Source organism: Anser anser, assembly GCF_964211835.1.
Source record: "Anser anser genome assembly, chromosome: 29".
NCBI classification, from domain to species: Eukaryota; Metazoa; Chordata; class Aves; order Anseriformes; family Anatidae; genus Anser; species Anser anser.
Window position 1 is genome coordinate 1,527,054 of NC_139750.1, and position 20,222 is coordinate 1,547,275.

Genomic DNA, 20,222 nt, shown 5'->3' on the forward strand with positions numbered 1-20,222 from the left:
CAGGGCAACCAGGCGATCAGGCCCAGTCAGCATGGGTTTATGAAAGGCAGGTCCTGCTTAATATACCTGATCTCCTTCTATGACCAAGTTACGCGCTTATTGGATGAGGAAAAGGCTGTGGATGTGGTCTACCTTGATTTCAGTAAGGCTTTTGACACCGTTTCCCACAGCATTCTCTTGAAGAAATTTGTTGCTCATGGCTTGGACTGGTGTACGCTTCGTTGGGTTAGAAACTGGCTGGGTAGCTGGCCCCAAAGTGTTGTGGTGAATGAAGGACTCCACTAGTGACCAGCAGTTGGAGGCCGGTCACTAATGGAGTCCTCCAGGGCTCAGTATTAGGGCCAGTTCTCTTTAATATCTTTATCGATGATCTGGATGAGGGGATTGAGTGCACCCTCAGTAAGTTTGCGGATGACACCAAGTTAGGTGCGTGTGTCGATCTGCTTGAGGGTAGGAAGGTTCTGCAGGAGGATCTGCATAGGCTGGACCAATGGGCTGAGGCCAACTGCGTGAAGTTCAACAAGGCCAAGTTCTGGGTCTTGCACTTGGCGCACAACAACCCCAAGCAGTGCTACAGGCTGGGAGATGAGTGGTTGGAAAGCTGCCTGGCAGAGAAGGACCTGGGAGTATTGGTTGATAGTCGACTGAATATGAGCCAGCAGTGTGCTCAGGTGGCCAAGAAGGCCAACAGCGTCCTGGCTTGTATCAGAAACAGTGTGGCCAGCAGGACTAGGGAAGTGATTGTCCCTCTGTACTCGGCTCTGGTGAGGCCGCCCCTCGAGTACTGTGTTCAGTTTTAGGCCCCTCACTACAAGAGGGACATCAAGGTGCTCGAGCGAGTCCAGAGAAGGGCAATGAAGCTGTTGAGGGTTCGGGAGAACAAGTCTTCACGAAATGGTAGAATTCTCTATTCTTGGCGAAGTCAGGAGGGGGACCAATAAAACTGCTGTCTTCGACCTCCGGAGAGCAGACTTCAAGCTGTTCAGGACGCCGGTTGGCAGAGTGCCTTGGGAGGCAGTTCTGAAGGGCAGAGGAGTCCAGCAAGGCTGGGCACTCCTCAAGAAGGAAATCTTAAAGGTTCAGGAGCAGACTGTCCCCACATGCCCAGAGACGAGAGGGTGTGGAAGAAGACCGGCCTGGCTGATCAGAGAGCTGTGGCTAGAGCTTAGGGAAAAAAAGAGGGTTTATGATCTTTGGAAAAGGGGGCAGGCCATTCAGAAGGATTATAAGGATGTTGTAAGGATGTGTAGGGACAAAATTAGAAAGGCCAAAGCTCATCTGGAGCTCAGTCTGGCTACTGATGTTAAAGGCAACAGAAAATGTTTTTATAAATACATAAACACAAAAAGGAGGACTAAGGAGAATCTCCATCCTTTACTGGATGCAGGGGGAAACTTAGCGGCAAGAGATGAGGAAAAGGCTGAGGTGCTTAATGCCTTTTTTGCCTCAGTCTTTAGCAGCAAAACCAGTTGTTCTCTGAATACCCAGTACCCTGCGCTGGTGGAAGGGGATGGGGAGCAGAATGTGGCCCTCACAATCCACGAGGAAATGGTTGGTGACCTGCTACAGCACTTAGATGTACACAAGTTGATGGGGCTGGATGGGATCCACCTGAGGGTGCTGAGAGAAGTGGCGGAAGAGCTGGCCAAGCCGCTTTCAATCTTTTATCAGCATTCCTGGCTATCAGGGGAGGTCCCAGTTGACTGGCGGCTAGCAAATGTCATGCCCATCTACAAGAAGGACTGGAGGGTAGACCTGGGAAAATATAGACCTGTTAGTTTGACCTCAGTGCCAGGGAAGCTCATGGAACAGGTTATCTTGGGTGACATCACATGGCACTTGCAGGGCAACCAGGCGATCAGGCCCAGTCAGCATGGGTTTATGAAAGGTAGGTCCTGCTTGACGAACCTGATCTCCTTCTATGACAAAGTGACGCGCTTAGTGGATGAGGGAAAGGCTGTGGATGTGGTCTACCTTGACTTCAGTAAGGCTTTTGACACCCTTTCCCACAGCATTCTCCTCAAGAAACTGCCTGTTCTTGGCTTGGACTGGTGTATACTTCATTGGGTTAGAAACTGGCTCGGTAGCCGGGCCCAAAGAGCCGTGGTGAATGGAGTCAAATCCAGTTGGAGGCCGGTCACTAGTGGAGTCCCCCAGGGCTCAGTATTAGGGCCAGTTCTCTTTAATATCTTTATCGATGAACTGGATGAGGGGATCGAGTGCACCCTCAGTAAGTTTGAAGACGACACCAAGTTAGGTGCATGTGTTGATCTGCTCGAGGGTAGGAAGGCTCTGCGGGAGGATCTGGATAGGCTGGACCGATGGGCTGAGGCCAACTGTATGAAGTTCAAAAAGGCCAAGTTCTGGGTCCTGCACTTGAGGCACAACAACCCCAAGCAGCGCTACAGGCTGGGAGATGAGTGGTTGGAAAGCTGCCTGGCAGAGAAGAATCTGGGAGTATTGGTAGTCGGCTGAATATGAGCCAGCAGTGTGCTCAGGTGGCCAAGAAGGCCAACAGCATCCTGGCTTGTATCAGAAACAGTGTGGCCAGCAGGACTAGGGAAGTGATTGTTCCCCTGTACTTGGCTCTGGTGAGGCCAACCCTTGAGTACTGTGTTCAGTTTTGGGCCCCTCGCTGCAAGAAGGACATTGAAGTGCTCGAGCAAGTCCAGAGAAGGGAAACAAAGCTGGTGACGGGTCTGGAGAAGAAGTCTTAGGAGAGCAGCTGAGGGAGTTGGGATTGTTCAGTCTGGAGAAGAGGAGGCTCAGGGGCGACCTTGTCACACTCTACAGATACCTTAAAGGAGGCCGTAGCGAGGTGGGGGTTGGTCTATTCTCCCATGTGCCTGGTGACAGGATGAGGGGGAATGGGCAAAAGCTGTGCCAGGGGAGGTTTAGGTTGGATATTAGGAAGAACTGCTTTACTGAAAGGGTTGTTAGGTATTGGAATGGGCTGCCCAGGGAAGTGGTTGACTCACCATCCCTGGAGGTCTTTAAAAGATGTTCAGATATAGAGCTTAGAGATATGGTTTAGTGGAGGACTTGTCAGTGTTAGGTCATAGGTTGGACTAGGTGATCTTGGAGGTCTCTTCCAACCTAGATGATTCTGTGATTCTGTGATCATTAATCAGTGTAACTGGTGAGGTCTGCTTCCCCCTTCTCTACCTCCCTGACAACGCCCCAATCCCCACCACCCCACACCCCATCGTCTTAACAGAAAAACAGGAGAAAGATGAGGAGAATCCATGACTGTATGAGCCTGCAGGCCAACAATTGGTAATGCAGTTGGTGTAGACAGAAGGATTTCAGTTGTTGTGAAATCTTTCTTCCCCCTGGATAATAAGTGCCTGGAAGAGATGGGATGCACCTGCCTGGCAATTTGTGGGGGTCCTCTCTAACAGCACAGGAAAAGATGATTCTCATAACGAACTCTTTCTTTGAACTAGGAGAAAAGATAACACTGGAAGTAGGTGTCTCTCCGTAGCTGACAAAAGGACAATCAGTGATTGCTTCAGTCTGTTTCAAAGTCCATTCCCCTGGAGGCCCAGGGACTTGTCAAGAGCTCCCTGTGCTGCTGAGCTGGGCCGGGTTCCCGGGCCCAATGGGAGCTCCTGGCAAGCGGGCAATGCTGCAGAGAGACAGCTCTGCCCACGAGCAGCTCCTCTGCACAGCGCAGCAGGGGGCACTGCCTGCAGGGGACAAGGGCGGCTGAGAGAAGGGAGGGAGATGTTAAAGGCAGTGTGGAGGGGGGCTGCTGAGAGCTCAGTGTTGGAGAAATCTTCCCAGCCCTGAACAGGGTAAGTCTCTGGCTGCAGGGCAGGGCAGCTGTTTTTCCTGGTGCCATATTCGGATTTGCAGGCAAATCCCACAGCCTCTGGGATCTTTCAGGAGGACTCTGCTTTCTCTGCTGTAGAGAAATGAAAACCTCCAGAGCAGGGATTACCTGCTAAAGCTGTCAGAAGGACAGGACATGAAGGTTCCTCCTCATGGGGCCAGCTGCAGGCTGTGCAGCTGGGGTGCAGGCAGGAGTGGCCAGGGCTGTGGTGCAGAGCAGGGTACCTGCTGTGACCCAGGGGCTGTGTGCCGGGGCAGGGCCTCTGCCGCCTGCCAGGCTCAGCACTCAGCCTGCCCAGGGAGCTGCCCAGGTCACTGTGGGGAGAAGCTGTGGTGGAAGGATCCTCCGCATCAGGGCAGGGCAGGGCAGGGTCCTGCTGGTGCCCAGAGGCTGCTGCCTGGTGTAGGCAGCTCACAGCTCCACAGCACCCACAAGATAAGTCTGGGTGTGATTCTTGACAGAGAAGGCCAACTCCTGCATTACCTGCAGGGAAGGCACCATCTGGGGTCTCTGCTTTCGCTTTCCTGCCCTGAATAGCAGTCAGGGGAATGCTAATGGAGTTGTCAGGTTGTGTCAGTCACTGAGGCTGTTAGACCATTACACTCAAAGGGATCTGTAGGTCTGTGAGGAACCTCACATTTTTACTCTACACTCTTTAGCCTGCATACAACACCAACAACACCTTCGTTTTTTCCTGAAGGTTTGTTGGATGTCCTGCTCAGCACCCAAAATAGGCAGATGCCTCTGGCCAGTGGGCACCTGAGATCTATCCCCAGTGGTATTTAGCAGCTGGTCTAGGGCAGTACTGATTCTGGATGAGCCCAGAGAAGATCTCTCTGGTTCCTATGTACCCTTAGGAAGTAAAACGGGAAACTCGAGGCAAAAGAACATCTTCCTCAAAGGGAAGTAGGAGTCTGTCTTGCTGAGGAGGTTTCGATAAAACAGAATACATATTGGTTTAGCTCAGAGATGTCTCTCTAACTTTTCCCTGTCTTTCCCACCAAGGACAGCCAACTATGCCCTGAGGCAGCAAATGTCCAACAGCAGCTTCCCCAATGAGTTCCTCCTCCTGCCATTCGCAGACACGCGCAAGCTGCAGCTCCTGCACTTTGGAATCTTTCTGGGCATCTACCTGGCTGCCCTCCTGGGCAACGGCCTCATCCTCACAGCCGTTGCCTGCGACCACCGCCTCCACACCCCCATGTACTTCTTCCTCCTCAACCTCGCCCTCCTCGACATGGGCTCCATCTCAACCATTGTCCCCAAAGCCATGGCCAATTCCCTCTGGGACACCAGGACCATCTCCTATGCAGGTTGCACTACCCAGGTCTTCTTCTTTGTTATGTTTGTAGCAGCAGAGTTTTATATTCTCACCGTCATGGCTTATGACCGCTACGTTGCCATCTGCAAACCCCTGCACTATGGGACAATAATGGACAGCAGAACTTGTGTCAACATGGCAGCAGCTGTCTGGGGCAGTACTTTTCTCTATGCTGTGCTGCACACTGCCAATACCTTTTCCCTCCCCCTCTGCCAAGGCAATGCCCTGGACCAGTTCTTCAGTGAAATTCCACAGATCCTCAAGCTCTCCTGCTCAGATGCCTACCTCAGAGAAGCTGGGCTTCTTGTGGTTAGTGCTGTTTTAGCATCTGGCTGTTTTGTTTTCCTTGTGGTGTCCTACGTGCAGATCTTCAGGGCCGTGCTGAGGATCCCCTCACAGCGTGGACGGCACAAATCCTTTTCCACATGCCTCCCTCACCTGGCCGTGGTCTCGCTGTTCATCATCACTGACATATTTGCCTACCTGAAGCCTCCCTCCATGTCCTCCTCATCCCTGAATATTTTGCTGGCAGTTCTGTACTCGGTGGTACCTCCATCAGTGAACCCCGTCATCTACAGCATGAGGAATCAGGAGCTAAAAGATTCAGTGTGGAAATTGATGACTGGATGATTTTCAGAACAAATAAATTGCGTATTATCTTCTGCATATTAATCATAATGTAACTCATTATAAGTCCAGATTTTGTTATTATTTTATTTTATTTTATTTTATTTTATTTTTGGGGTGTGTGTGTATTTCTTCTTTATTTTCTTCCAGTAGTGTTTTCTCCAAAGTATGTTTTTTCTTCATCCCCTTCTATTTAAAAGTTTTTCTGTTTTGTTTGACTCAGAAGCTTGGTGTAAATGAAGAAGCAGGCTCTCTTTGTATTTAAATATAAGAAAGACGCCTGCAGTGACTTGCTTGCCTGAGATTCTTCCTCAGAGACCTGTGGTAGAGCTGCAGGGGCTCTTGGCTGTATACAGAGGTGGAGGGAAAAAGAATCCTGGCACAGCAGCAATGCCAGGGAGCCCCAGGGCTCGGTCTTTCCCGAGCTGCTCTCCGTTTCACTTCTTATGTTCTCCTTCAGAGTCCTTGTGTTGCTGTGAGGACTGATTGCTCTTGCCGCTTGCTCACCATGCTGCTGTGTGGCAGTCCTGTGTCCACAGGCAGGGACAGGCCAGGGGCACTTCTCTAGCACAGCTGGCTATGTACCAGCATCTCCAGCATAAAAGGGGATGTGCTGAGGGCAGTGCCTGAAGGCTCAGCTCTTCTCCCAGAGCTGCTCTCATGGATATTTCAAAGGGATGGACTCAAAGGAGGCTCCTTGCTTTGCTTGTTTCTCTGTGGGCTCATGGGGATGAGATTAGAGTCCCAGGATCAGGATTTAGTCAGGGTTGATTCAGGAGGGTTGATTCTGGAATTGTCTGCTGTTACCCTGCACCCATGGATATCGTGACTTCACCAGCCTGTGTCCACAGCATGCAACTGGGCTGATGGCAGGCGGGCTTCTTTCTGGAAGGAAGCAGGAGCTGTCAGGAGAGGCCAGGGGATTGGCAGGGACAGTGTGTGTCAGAGAGTCAGCAGGGCATGGAGCCCACCCACAGTGCACGAGCATGTCCAAGGTGGAGCAACCCAGAGATAAAGTACTAAATCTGGCTGGGAACAGGCAAAGGAGAGCTCTACAACTCCAAGGAAAGCACAAGGCATCGGGAAAGCAGTCTTCTGAAGTAGTTATTACACCTCTGGTGAAATTTCATAAACTGTCTCGAGTGAATCAGCCCAAAACATCTCCTGACATTGGAAATAAGTTTGACACAGTGAGCCTTGTGTGTCCCTTCCACAAGGAGCAGGTGCAGAGGTGAGGTAATTTGCAGATGGCAGCAGCAGAGACACTGCCACTGACCTCCACTCCTTCACTTCTCCATTTGCTGCTTTGGGGCCATCCCAGCCTGGGCTGCTCTGCTGGGCTGGGCTGGGTTGGGGAGAGGACAGGGAGGTGTGGAGAGCTGGGGAGGACATGGGCTGGGCTGGCTTCCTGGGAGAGGCCGGGGGGAACCACAGAGCAGTCTGGGCTGGGCTCTTGTTCACTGGATATGGATATGACCAATGCTAGTCATCATGACTTTCACAGCAACTCCTTCTCTGAAGAGTTCTCAACATTCTCCTAAAATATGTATTCGGTTCTTAATTCACTTTTCCACACAGCAGTGGACATTTCCTTCAGGATGCCCTGGAGTTGCTAAAGGCTGCATGGGGAAATGTGAGTCAGGACGTGTGGGAGACCTTCTGAAGCATGAGCTGGTTGGCAGGCAGAGTACCTGAGGGATTGTGCAGGGCATTCCCTGCACCCGGTGCTCCTGGGGGGGCTGGGAAGAGGCCTCCTGAGCACAACAGCTCCTTGTAGCCCTGTGGATGCTGGCTGTGAGGTCACTTCTGTCCCAGCATCTCGCTGGCCAACAACAGGGAGGCAGAGCCTCTGAGGTCATAAAGGCCATCAGAAAGCTGCCCCCAACAGGGTGACACATTAGTTGAGGCCAGGGGAAAGCTGGGTGAATAACAGTGAGAGATTTGGGACAGAGAAGAGGGGCTTTGCTAAGAGAAAGAAAAGCTTAGGTGGAGGTGAGAGAGGTTCAGGTAAGGCTGCTGCTTCTGCAACACTCACTGGGAAAATCTTCATGTTATGTCCTGCTAATATTTCTAACCAATAACCTTAAAACATACAGCTACTCCTAATACTATCCGTCACCCTGGAAGGAATCCATTGCTCTAGTCCCCATCCTCAAATCCTACCTTGAAGTCAAACCCCAGCCATGTTACCTGTAACTGTTAGTCTTAACTCTCACTAATCCCTAGCCTTTAATCACTAGCATTAGATTGCCAGCCTTAACACTAGCCCTCACCCAGTAAAACACCATAAAAACAAATAAACAAACAAAAACTCTAACCAAAAGTCTAGCCCTTACACTAAACACTGACTGGCCACCCAAAGCAGAACACGAAAGCCTCCCTCTAAGACTCTGTCTGATCTGTAAACATGGAATGCAAAAAGAACTCCTAATCCTCAAATCCCTCATTCCTGCACTCTTATCACAAAACTGAAGTGGCTTGACCCCATGAGGCTGAGAAGGGCTTGAGAGGTCCTGCGGCAGTCACTTGGTCTTGGAGGAGGCAGGTGAGGTGACATGGATCTGGTCAGGTCACAGGACTCAAGGGGGAGATGGGTGGGGATGCTCTGCTGAGGTCAGCTGTGCCTCAGGATATCAGGAGGCAGCAGGAGGCCCATGGCTGTACAGGTGGGTGTCAGGGCACTTCTGCCTGAGGGCCTGATAGGCCCCCTTCAGGCACATGGCTGGTGTATGCGTGTGTCATTTTAGTAGTGCAGAAGGAACTGATAACGCTCTGACATGAAGATGGCATGATTATTTATTTTGAGGTCATTTCTGCTCTACTACCAAATAGAGGTTGCAGAACGCGCTCTCCTGCCCATCAGAGAAGCTGAAAGGCCATCAGGAGATGCATGGCCTTGTAGGATGAAAACAATTAAAAAAAAAAAAAAAAACAACAACCTGCTTTTATCTGGTGGGTGTTGGGCGTCAAGGAGGCTGCCCGGTAGGTACGTTCCTATAAGGTGTTGATTGTGCATAAGAAGCTGTGAATCCAGTAGGAAAGATATGGTTTTGGTGGGGACTGTGAGGTAACTTCTGCCTCTGGAGCTGAGAGGCCAGCAGCAGGAGCATGGCTGGGCAAGGCACTGGGAGGTCCCCTCTTTCTGAAGTAGCTGCCAGGTCATCCCTCACCTCCTGGCTGGCAGATGGGCTTTTAGGCTCACATCTCCCAGCATCTCTCACAGGCCAGCAGAAGGCAGCTGGCTGGCATGGTGCTTGTGTGATGCCTTCTGCCCAAGTACCTGAACGGCCCACGCAGTAGCAGCCTTGGCTGTGGGTTGTCAAGTGTCTTGTGCCTGAGTACATGACTGGGGAACAGCAGGCATGTGGCTTAGTTGTGTCTTTCTGAAGAGCTGAAAGGCCAGCAGGAAGGACACATGGCTTGGAAGATCATGGTGAAGTTCTTTCTGTCTAGTCAGATGACAGGAAACAAGAAGGATGATTTAGCATGCTTCTGTGAAGGATAGTTTGAAAGATGATGGAGCTTTTCTTGTTAGTTGGAAACAGCATGTGAGAGAAACACTAGGGAGGTAGAGATATCAATGAAGCTATGGAAATGCCAAGCTTAGAGCAAGGTAGGAAAGCAAGATGGATGTTTGCAGCCTGCAGGGAAACAGGGACAGGTGTGGGACATCATAGGACAGCCAGCGGTGGAGATGGACAAGGGCACTGGCAAGGAGAGAGTTAGCCAAGAAAACAAAGGTCTTGTCCCTTTGGCTACGGCAGCTCTCTGCCACCAAGGCCAGTGAGGAGACATTGTACTGTAACAAGACAGTACAACTGGGGCCTCATCTCCTCTTTGCACCTTGTGACGGAGGCCAGATATCAAACCATTGTCTTTCACTTGGCACTGCATACCCCACATCCCACTGCCTGCGGAAGAGCCCAGAGCCCCATATGAGGACAGGAGCTCTCTGCCCAGGCCTGGCAGCAGGACTTCACCTTTCTGCTATATGAAAAAAACACAAGATTTTCTTAGCCTCAGAACCACCTGCACAGGGCCTTGGCCTTCCTGTAATCATGGCCTCCAATTACCTGTCCTAAAGAGTTCATGGGGCTTTGTCAGTAATACCCTCAGTGGGACCAATCAGTGCTTTGAAGAACTTTGGACTTTGGCTTCTGACTTGGGTTTTCTGAGAGATTTCATCAGTCTGCTCTCAGGAGCTGAAGGTGATAAAATTGTCACCAACTACACCTTGGGGCTTATTAAGACACAGAAAGCCCTAAGAGTCTCTCAAGGAGGTCTGGACAGGTAGAAGTTTGACGCTGTACAGGCAACCTTGCTCCTCACTTCCCAACCTCACACCATTTCTCTCATTGATCCCCTAGGACTTGCATCATTTCTCCTGACACCAGACTTTTCCAAACTTGTCCTGTCACTCTGGGCCATGATTAAAAAAATAATAATAATAAATAAATAAATACAAACCCTGTCATTCTCATAAGCTGCCTTGAAACACTGAAAGGAATCAATAAGTCTGTCTGAAGCCTTCTCTTCTCCAGGTTGAACAACTGCATCACTCACAGCCTTTTTTTGTAGGAGAGCTATTTCTTCCCTCTGATCATTGCCCTCCACTGTAGCCACTCTAAAAGCTCTATGTCTTTCTTGCACGGGGGGCCCCAGAACAGGATGCAGCAAGGCAGGTGGGGTCTCACAAGAGCAGAGTTGAGGGGGGATCACCTGCCTCGACCTGCTGTTCCCTCTTCTTTTTATGCAGCCCAAGATATGTTTGGTTTTCTGGGCTTCAAGCGCACCCTGCCAGCTCACGTCCAAGTGTTCAAACACCAATACACCCATGTCCTTCTCAGCACGGCTGTTCTCAATCCATTCATCCCCCAAACCATAATGATAGTTTTTATTTCCCTGACCCAGGTGCAGCACCTTGCACTTCTCCTTGTTGAACTTCAGGAGGTTGACACAGGCCCACCTCTCCAATCTTTCCAGGTTCTTCTGAATGACATCCCCTCCCACTGGCATACCAACTGCACCACTCAGCTTGGTGTCATCAGCAAGCTAGCTTAGGGCGTACTTACACTTACTCTCCACTTTGTTAATGAAGATATTAATGTATAGGTCTCAACACAGACACTCCTTACTGATTTCTACTTGGACCATAAGCTGTTGACTGCAACTTGTTGGATGTTTCTATCTTTTGTCCAAATAACAGTAAATCCTTCAAAACCACGTTCCTCAGGGAAGTGGTAGGAATGTCGCAGGAAACCACGTCAAAGGCTTTACAGAAGTCCAGGTAGATGACATTAGTAGCTCTTCCCTTGTGTGATGAGGAATATCAAAGAACAGAACATGACAAATGAAATCCTTTATGTGTATAAAAACAACAAGAAGAACAAAAATTATAGCTATAAAAGTTTATTAAAAAGTTTGTAGTTATATATATATTGCATGCTATCATGTCAAGGCCTCTAAAGAATATATATAACAAATTTCTCTATATTTCTAGTATATTGAAGAGTATCATATACCCTTGGTGTAACATATCAAACAACATTCTCACATTGAAGGAATAAATTGGCACCATGAATGAGTACCTTAATCAAAGCAATTAAGTGAAATAAAATCTCCAGGGGTGATTAAATAAAGCTTTTAATCCTTTTTGTACCCCAGGTTTCTGAGGCTTCCTTACAAAGATTCTGGTTTGCTCAGTGCCAGCTGCCTACATCCTTCCTCAACACAGGAGAAGAGAATTGAAACACAGGGCTGCTTTAGTTCAACAGGGATCACAATTATAGGACTGTCTGCATCCCAAATTCCAGCAAACACAACCTATGCAGATCTTCGCTGCATGAAATCTTTGACTGATGGGGATACTTCTCTGAAGGTTTCTGGAGAGTCAAATTTTTCTGAAGGCACTAGCTCATCAGCTGATATTTTCTCCAGATGAGACAGCCTTGTGGGAGGCAAGAAGAGGAAAGGAACTTCTGTCCATCCTCACTCACCATGGACATGGCCCAGATGCAACATTGTAGTGGGTTTACGTGGCAAGGTTTTGGTAGCAGGGGGCCATAGGGGTGGCTTCTGTGAGAAGGATCTAGAAGCTGCCCCATGTTAGGTAAGGGCCCCACTGCTGACCAGAGCTGAGCCAATAACTGATGTTGTTTTGCGCCTCTGTGAGAGCATATTTAAGACAGCGAAAAAAAAAAATGCTGTGCCACACAGCAGCTGGGAGAGTGAGAGGAGTGAGGAACAGCCTTGCAGTCGCCAAGGTCAGTGAAGAAGGAGGGGGAGAGGTGCTCCAGGCGCCGGAGCAGAAGTCCCCTGTGGCCTGTGGTGAGGACCATGGTGAAGCAGGCTGTCCCCCTGCAGTCCATGGACTACCACGGTGGAGCAGGGTTCCACCCTGCAGCCCGTGGAGGAGACCACGGTGGAGCAGGTGGACCTGCACTGAAGGAGGCTGCGGCCTGTGGAAGACCCCTGCCAGAGCAGATTCCGGGCCGGACCTGCTGCCCGTGGAGAGGAGCCCACGCAGGAGCAGGTGACCTGGCAGGAGCTGCTGACCGTGGGGGATCCAGGTTGGAGCAATTTGCTCCTGAGTGATGGACCCCGTAGTACGGACTCATACCTGGAGCAGTTCTTGAAGAGCTGCTGCCTGTGGGAAGCCCACGCTGGATCAGTTCAGCAAGGACTGCATCCCGTGGAAGGGACCCCACAGCACAGGGGACGAGAGTGACCGAGAAGGAGCAGCGGAGAAGAAGCGCTATAGACTGACCATAACCCCCATTCCCCCGTTCCCCTTCGCTGCTCGGGGGGAGGAGGTGGAAGAAGGTGGATGGGGGGGAAGGTGCTTTTGGTTTCTTTCCTTTGTTTCTCACTTCTCTAGCTTGTTAGTAATAGGCAATAAATCTTACTATCTCCCTATGCTGAGTCTGTTTTGCCCGTCACAATAATTACTGCGTGATCTCCCTGTCCTTATCTCAACCCTTGAGCCCTTTTCATCGTATTTGCTCCCCATTCCTCTTTGAGGAGGGGGAGTGAGTGAGCGGTTGTGGTGGAGCTCGGCCGCTCACCCGAGTAAAACCACCACAAACGTGTACAATCAAGTTGCCAAAGTACTGAGCTGATGCAGCCCACTGTACAGGGGGGTCCTTGGCAAAACAATGATGTGGGAAGGGTGAACTCCGGCTGGAGGAGAAGTATGATGTGGATGACAGTCTGTGAATAAAAATGGATGGGTTAACCTGGATATTGGTTTCTGGGGCTATTTCCGATACTTCTGGGTATCTGAAACCTCTGCATGGATCAGAAGAGCATGGCATAGTCCTTCAAGGTGACTGTCCTCCATTGGCAGTGGCTACAGGAGGTAGAAAAGACATGAACTGGGACAGCTGCTATGCACTGCCTTGCAGGGTAAAGACAAAAGAGTGCTCCTCTTCCTTGAACATCACCACCGGGATGAGGAGTCCATGTATCAGGCTTGGACATAGACCCCTTGCACCTATGTTTCAGTGTGAGGCTCCTAAGGTAGACCGGGATGCATATCTCTTGTCCTCAGCAGCACAAGCACAAACAGCTGTGTCCACTGGGTTGCCCTCTTCTGCATTTCCAGCTAGGGCAGAGGCAGAAGAAATGCTTCTCCTGCAGTGGAAGTCCAACATGCGGGAGGAGTCATGGACACTTGCTGCCCTTGGCTACCAGAAGAGGCCCCTGTGCACCTCCCATGCTGGAAGGAGGAATCGTGTCTGGAAGGACATGCGGATTTCTCTGCTCCCCTCAGCCTCCAACAAGACAGGCCCCACTGTCTCAAATGAGCTGAAGCTTTCTACATCCCAGCTCCAGCTGTGCTCCTCTGGCTGCATCTCAAGATTTTACCCAGTATACTTGGTCTGGCTGGACCCGGCTCATTTGGAGTTCACTTGGATAGATTTCATTTACTCTGAAGTACCCAGTGCTATGCTGGACCTCATTCTCAGCAGCAATGAGAAGCTGGTGGGGAATGTGAAGCTGAAGGGCAGCCTTGGCTGCAGTGACCATGAACTGGTGGAGTCCAGCATCTCTCAGGCAGGTCAGAGGGCACAGAATAAGCTCCCAACCCTGGACAGATTATGGCCTCTTCATTGATCTGTTTTGTGGAGTATCATGGGACAAAGCCCTGGAGAGAAAAGGGGTCCGGGAATGCTGGCTATTCTTCAAGGATCACCTTCTCCAAGCTCAGGAGTGATGCATCCCAGCAAAGAGGAAGTCAGGCAAAAATGACAGGTGATCTGCATGGATGATCAAGGAGAAGCTGGCCAAACTCAAACACAAAAAAGAAGGTGTAGTGGGTTTACATGGCAAGGTTGGTTTTTTTTTAGTGGGGGGCTTCAGGAGGGGCTTCTGTGAGGAGAAGCCAGAAGCTGTCCCACGTTAGATAAGGGGCTTGCCACTGTCCAGAGCCAAGACAATAAGTGATGTTGTTTGCTCCTTTCTGAGGTCATACTTAAGAAAGGGAAAAACAAACAAACAAACAAACAAAAACAAAACAAACAAACAAACAAACAAAAAACCTGCTGCTCAACAGCAGCTGGGAGAGAGAGGAGTGAGAAAGAGCCTTGCAGAGGCCAAGGTCAGCAAAGAAGGAGGGGGAGGATGTTCTCCCCCTTCTGCAGAAGTTCTCTTGCAGCCTGTCTCGAGGACCGTGGTGGAGCAGGTTGTCCCCCTGGGGCTCCATATGTACCATGATGGAGCAGATCTCCATGCTGCAGCCTATGGAGGAGACCACGGTCGAGCAGATGGACCTGCACTGAAGGAGGCTGCGGCCTGTGGAAGACTTCCACTGGAGCAGATTCCAGGCCAGAGCTGTAGCCTGTGGAGAGGAGCCCATGCAGGAGCAGGTGACCTGGCAGGAGCTGCTGCCCACGGGGGACCCAGGTTGGGGCAATTTGCTCCTGATGACTGGACCCTGTGGTACGGACCCATATCTGGAGCAGTTCTTGAAGAGCTGCTTCCTGTGGGAAGCCCACTCAGGATCAGTTCAACAAGGACAGCATCCCATGGGAGGGACCCAACTTTAGAGCACGGGCAGAGAGTGACTGAGAAGGAGCGGTGGAGACGAAGTGCTATAGACTGACCATAGGCCCCATTCCCCCATTCCTCTGCGCCGCTTAAGCAGAGGAGATAAAAGAGGGTGGATGGGGGGAAGATGTTTTGTGTTTCTTTCCTTTGTTTCTCATTTTTCTAGCTTGTTAGTAATAGACAGTAAATTTTAATATCTTCCTACTCTGAGTCTGTTTTGCCCATGATGATAATTATTGAGCGATCTCCCTGTCCTTATCACAACCTTTGAGCCGGTTTCATCATATTTTCTCCCCCTTTGCCTTTGAGGAGGGGGAGTGATAGAGCAGCTGTGCTGGAGCTCAGATGCCTACCTGAGTAAAACCACCACAGAAGGCTGCAGAAAATGGAAGCAAGGACAGGTAAACTGAGAGGAATACAGGGACATTGCCTGAGCTGCCAGGGATCAAATCAGGAAAGCTAAGGCCCTGGTAGAATTGAATCTAGACAGGAAGTTCAAGGGCAACAAGAAGGGTTTCTATAAGTATGTCAGTAATGAAAGGAAGACTAGGGAAAACATGGACCCTCTCCAGAAGGAAACAGGAGACCTGGTTACCCAGGGTATGGAGAAGACTGAGGTACGCAATGACTTCTTTGCCTCAGTCTTCACTGGAAGAGCTCTAGCCACACCATCCAAATCCCAGAAAGCAAAGGCAGGGACTGGGAGAGAGAAGAACCACTTATTGCAGAAGATCAGGTTCGGGAGTATCTAAGGAATCTGAAGGTGCACAAGTCCATGGGACCAGGTGAGATGAATCCCAGAGTCTTGAGGGAACTGGCAGATGAAGTTGCAAAGACACTACTCATAATATTTGAAAAGTGGTGGCTGTCTGGTGAAGTTTCTACTGACTGTAAAACAGAGAACATAACCCCCACTTTTTAAAAGGAAATAAAAGTAGGCCCAGGGAACTCTAGCCCAGTCAAACCCACCTCTGAGCCCATCAAGATCATGGAACAGATCCTTCTGGAAACTCTGCTAAGGCACATGACAAAGAGGTGATTGGTGACAGCCAACATGTCTTCACTAAGGGCAGATCGTGCCTGACAAATCTGTTGGCCTACTGCAATAAGGTTACATTGTTTGTGGGTAAGAGAAGAGTAACTGATGCCATCTACCTGAGTTGTGCAAAGTATTTGACACATCCTATGTGGCATTCCTGTCTCTAAACTGGAGAGACATGGATCTGACAGTTGTCCACTCAGTGGATATAAGGAATTGTCTGGATGGTCACACTCAAAGGGTTGTGGTCAACAGACCAATGTCCAAATGGAGATCAGTTACAAAAGGTGTTCTTCAGGGGTTGGTACTGGGACCGGCACTATTTCACATTTTTGTTGGTGACATGGGCAGTGGGATCAAGTGCACCCTCAGCAAATTTGCTGATGACAGCAAGCAGTGTGGTGAGGTTGACATGCTGGAGGGAAGGGGTGTCATCTAGAGGGGCCATGACAGGCCTGTGTGAAACCCATGAACTTCAACAAGGCTGAGTGTAAAGTCCCACACATGGGTTGAAGAAGTCCTGTGCATAAATGCAAGCTGGGTGGAGAAGGGAGTGAGAGCAGCCTCGTGGAGAGGATCCTGGGGGTGTTGGTGCTTGAAAAACTCAACACGAACAGGCAATATGCACTTGTAGCCCTGAAAGCAAAATCCTGGACTGCATCAGAATAAGCATAGCCAGCAGGTCAGGGGAGGTGATTCTCACTCTCTCTTCTGCACTTGTGAGACCCCACTTAAAATACTGTGTTCAACTCTGGGGCCCCCAACATTAGAAAGACATGAACATGTTGGAGAAAGTCCGGAGGATGGCCACAAAAACGGTAAGAGGGCTGGAGCATCTCTCCTATGAAGAGGGAGAAGTGGGGAATTAAGAACAGAAGGCCCTGGGAAGAACTTAGAGTAACCTTCCAGTAGCTACAGGGGGCCTAAAGGAAAGCTGGAGAGGCAATTTATTAGAAGATGTAGTAATAGGACAAGGGGTAATGGCTTTAAACTCAAAGAAGGTAGATTGAAATTAGATATTCAGAAGAAATCATTTACTCTGAGGGTGGTGCGGCACTGGAGCAGGTTGCCCAGAAAGGTTGTCGGATGGTGCCCCATCCCTGGAAGCCTTCAAGGCCAGGCTGGATGGGGCTTTGAGCAACCTGATTTTGAGGAAGGTGTCCCTGACACAGCCAGGACAGCTGACCCAAAGGGATTAAACAGATGTTCCAGACCATCCAGCAGCCCCTGCAGCCCACCACCCCACTACCAAAAGCATCTCTCAGGCTGCAGCAGAGGAGTCTGCTGGGGAAGAGCTGGGGAGGACCTACCAGCAGGATCAGGGAGGGCAGTTTGGGTGCCAGTTCCTGCCAGGGGTCCAACCCTTCTCTCCACTTAGATCCTGCAGGAGAGGTTACTCTGTCTGTGGGTGCTGGGCAGGCATCCTTGGGCTCCTTGGGGGCCCAAGGCTGTAGAAGATGGGTGCTACCAGCGAGTACATCATGAGGCATCACACAGAGCCACTTTTGCTGGAAACTGCCTGTGGCTGGCGGGATGGAAATGTCTCCGTCAGCAGGAATATTGTCCAGGGACTGGGGGTTCTGGCATCCCCCCAGCCAGACCCCTATCCCGCTGGTCCCAAGACATGCCCGTTCCCCACGATTACAGCTTTGAGCTCTACTCCAATTGGTTAACCTCAGAGAGACACCCCGACACCTGGGCAAGGAAGCACTGGATCTGGGGCAAAGCCCCCAGAGGGTTTTAATATTAACATTTGCCAACACACAGCATAAAAACAGAGGAATACCAAGAGGGGAAATACCCATGTGTGTCTGCTACCTGCTGGAAAAGGGAGACCGTTCCCTGGTGCTCACAGCTCTCCCAGTGGCACTGAGCTCTCCTCCCTCCCGGCTGCACCCAGCTGCTGGGCAGGGCTGGGCTCTGCTGGCCTGGGGCTCTGGGACCCTTGTGCATGGGGCTCCAGTGACACATCCTGGGTGTCCTCGTGGGGACATGCCAGAGACACCTCTTCAGCATCGTCATAGCCCATGCTTCCCGGGAAGGGGGACGAGGTGTCTCCCTCAGCTCCAGGGTCCCCAGTACTTCTCTGGGAGTGCAGGCTTCCCCCTGTAAGCATCAAGGCAGGCTGCTGTGGTTGGGTCTGTAGGGTGCCCCTCGGGGCTGTACATCACCTTCCTCCTCCTCGCCAGCTCTGAGACATTCAGCCCATTCTCCAGGCCCCCGGAAATATCCCAGGGCAGGTTCTCCATGTCGGGTGATCAGGCTCTCGATACAGCATGGACCTGTCTGGCCCTGGGGTTGTCACCTAGGAAGCGGCAGCGCTGCATTGCCCTCTCACCTGTGGCTGCATCCCTGGGCCCATCTCCTTCCTCTGGTATCCTGGGCACTTCCCAGTCCCCCTGCCCAGGGACAGGATCCTCCCCAGGGTCAGACACCTCCCCAGCATCATCGTAGCCATCTGCTGGGTCACCTCCGGGCAGGACAGGGACATCTGAAACGAGAGTAGGTGGTGGCAGTGAGAAGGGATGTCGTGCAGAGCAGAGGATGGGAGGGTGTGCGGGGTCACAGGGCTGACATGCTGCTGGTGTCAGGGCCAAAGCAGAGCCCTCGTCCTTCCAGCTCTGATGATGGCACTCAGTGGCACCGCTGTCTGTCGGTCTGCAGGCAGGAGAGATGGAGCTCTTTCTCCCCCCACCCCAGCTCTGATCCCTGGGGTGGCTCCAGACCATCCTCCTCCTCACTGTGCCTGGGGTAGGGCTGCAGCCAGGTCAGGGACGCCTCTGAAGAGGAGCCTGCAGAGAGCTGCAGCGGTGCTCTGGGATGAGCCCTGCTGCCCTGACTTGTGGTCAGCACTGCTGTGGATGGGCACCGTGGGGAGGAGACCAGTTCCCTTGGCACGAGGCATTTTTCAGAGAGGCTCCCAGACCTGCCCTAAGACAGCCCCTTCACTCAGCCCTTGGATGTCCCCAGGGTGCAGGGCCAGGCAGAGAGGGGCTGTCCCCTCTGGGATGGGCAGAGCTGGTGGGGAGGAAGCTCCTCTGTGGGGACCAGCACCTGGATGCTCTCCCACAGACCTCACGGCCCAACCATTTCAGGAACCATGAGCAGGAGCTTCAGGGGACAACCCTGGTCTGGGGCAGGGAGAAAGGGCCCTGCAGATGTGCCCCCACAGGGACCTGCACCCACCTGAGAGACTGAACCTTGGCTGCTTCTCCCATGTCAGGCTGTAAGCGATCTCCTCATACACGGCCTCAGGGAAGGGCTCCCCAGTTCTCCCAGAGCCTGGGGACAGAGGCAGGGCTGGTCTGGGGATGGGCAGAGAGGGATGGGACCCCACTGGGCTCCCCCAGCCCCATTCCCTGGGCCAGCACAGGGTTGTCCCCACAGCACAGCCCCACTGTGTTGTGTTGGCACTGCAGCCACAACCCCGGGGATGGCAGCATCCCCATGGAGATGGTCTGGGGCAGCGTCAGCCTCGCACCATCCTTCTGGAGACAGCCCTTGTGCCGCTTTGTTCCTGGGGTCACGTCCCAGTGCAGACCCTGCACCAGCTCCCGCATTTCCCCTCCCCATGGAGCTGCTCCATCTCTGCCCCACGCGTCAATAGCACAGCCCGTGCCCTGATGGGGGGTTGCTGGAACCACATTGATGGACCCCGCTGCCCCACGCTCCTCCTGCCAGTGCTGCCCAGAGCACTGCCAGCAGTGCATCCTCCCTGTCTCCCCCAGCCCAGCTCTCACATTTCTCTTCTCACCCCAGGACTGATGCCCCAGGGTCTGGGCTCTCTCCACCCCTTGCTGCTAGTGCCCCATGGTCTGTCAGTCAGTGGGGCAGCACATGGGGCAGGAGGCAGCACATAGCTCTGTTTCTGTGCCCCAGGACACCAACACCCCCAGCACACCCAGCCCTGCCAGGAGGTATCTCCCCACCAGGACCACTGGGGAAGGACCCACCTCTGCGCCGAGCCCTGGCACTTCGCACCTGCCCAGCCAGGAGGGCCAGGAGCAGGCAGAGGAGGGCCCCCAGGATGATGCAGATGATGACAGGCACCGAGAGTCTCTCACTGGTGGTGGTCAGAGGGCCCCGGGGGGGAACTGCATGGGCAGGAACATGGGAGGGGCAGCATCAGGCAAGGGAGAGGTTGGGGGCAGGACATGCCAATCCTGACCACACAAGGCAGCAGGGGATGCAGGTGCTGGGGGGAAAGGGCTGGGTGATGGGGCAGCTCCCACCCTTCTGGGTACATCAAAGACTTCCCCCAGATCCCTCGATTTCCTGGGAGTCTCACAGCCCAGCAGGGACCCCTTCCCCTGGCTGTGGGTCACAGCCTGGCCATGGGCAGACCCAGCCCC

At 52.0% G+C, this 20,222-nt stretch overlaps 1 protein-coding gene and 1 long non-coding RNA gene across 2 annotated transcripts; one reads left to right on the plus strand and one right to left on the minus strand.

Annotated features, from left to right (window-relative positions):
- Nucleotides 1-4,437: 4,437 nt before the first annotated feature.
- On the plus strand, nt 4,438-5,786 carry LOC310887756 (olfactory receptor 14C36-like; the record flags this gene model as incomplete). Its single annotated transcript, XM_083813927.1, has 1 exon — nt 4,438-5,786. The coding sequence occupies exon 1, from the start codon at nt 4,869-4,871 to the stop codon at nt 5,784-5,786; it is 918 nt and encodes a 305-aa protein (XP_083670053.1). The 5' UTR covers nt 4,438-4,868.
- An 11,428-nt stretch (nt 5,787-17,214) lies between these two features.
- On the minus strand, nt 17,215-19,962 carry LOC310887894. The gene is made up of 3 exons (XR_014575786.1): nt 19,824-19,962; nt 19,057-19,152; nt 17,215-18,361 (listed from the first exon to the last, which is right to left on the minus strand). It is a non-coding gene; the product is annotated as an uncharacterized lncRNA (long non-coding RNA).
- Between the last annotated feature and the right edge of the window lie 260 nt (nt 19,963-20,222).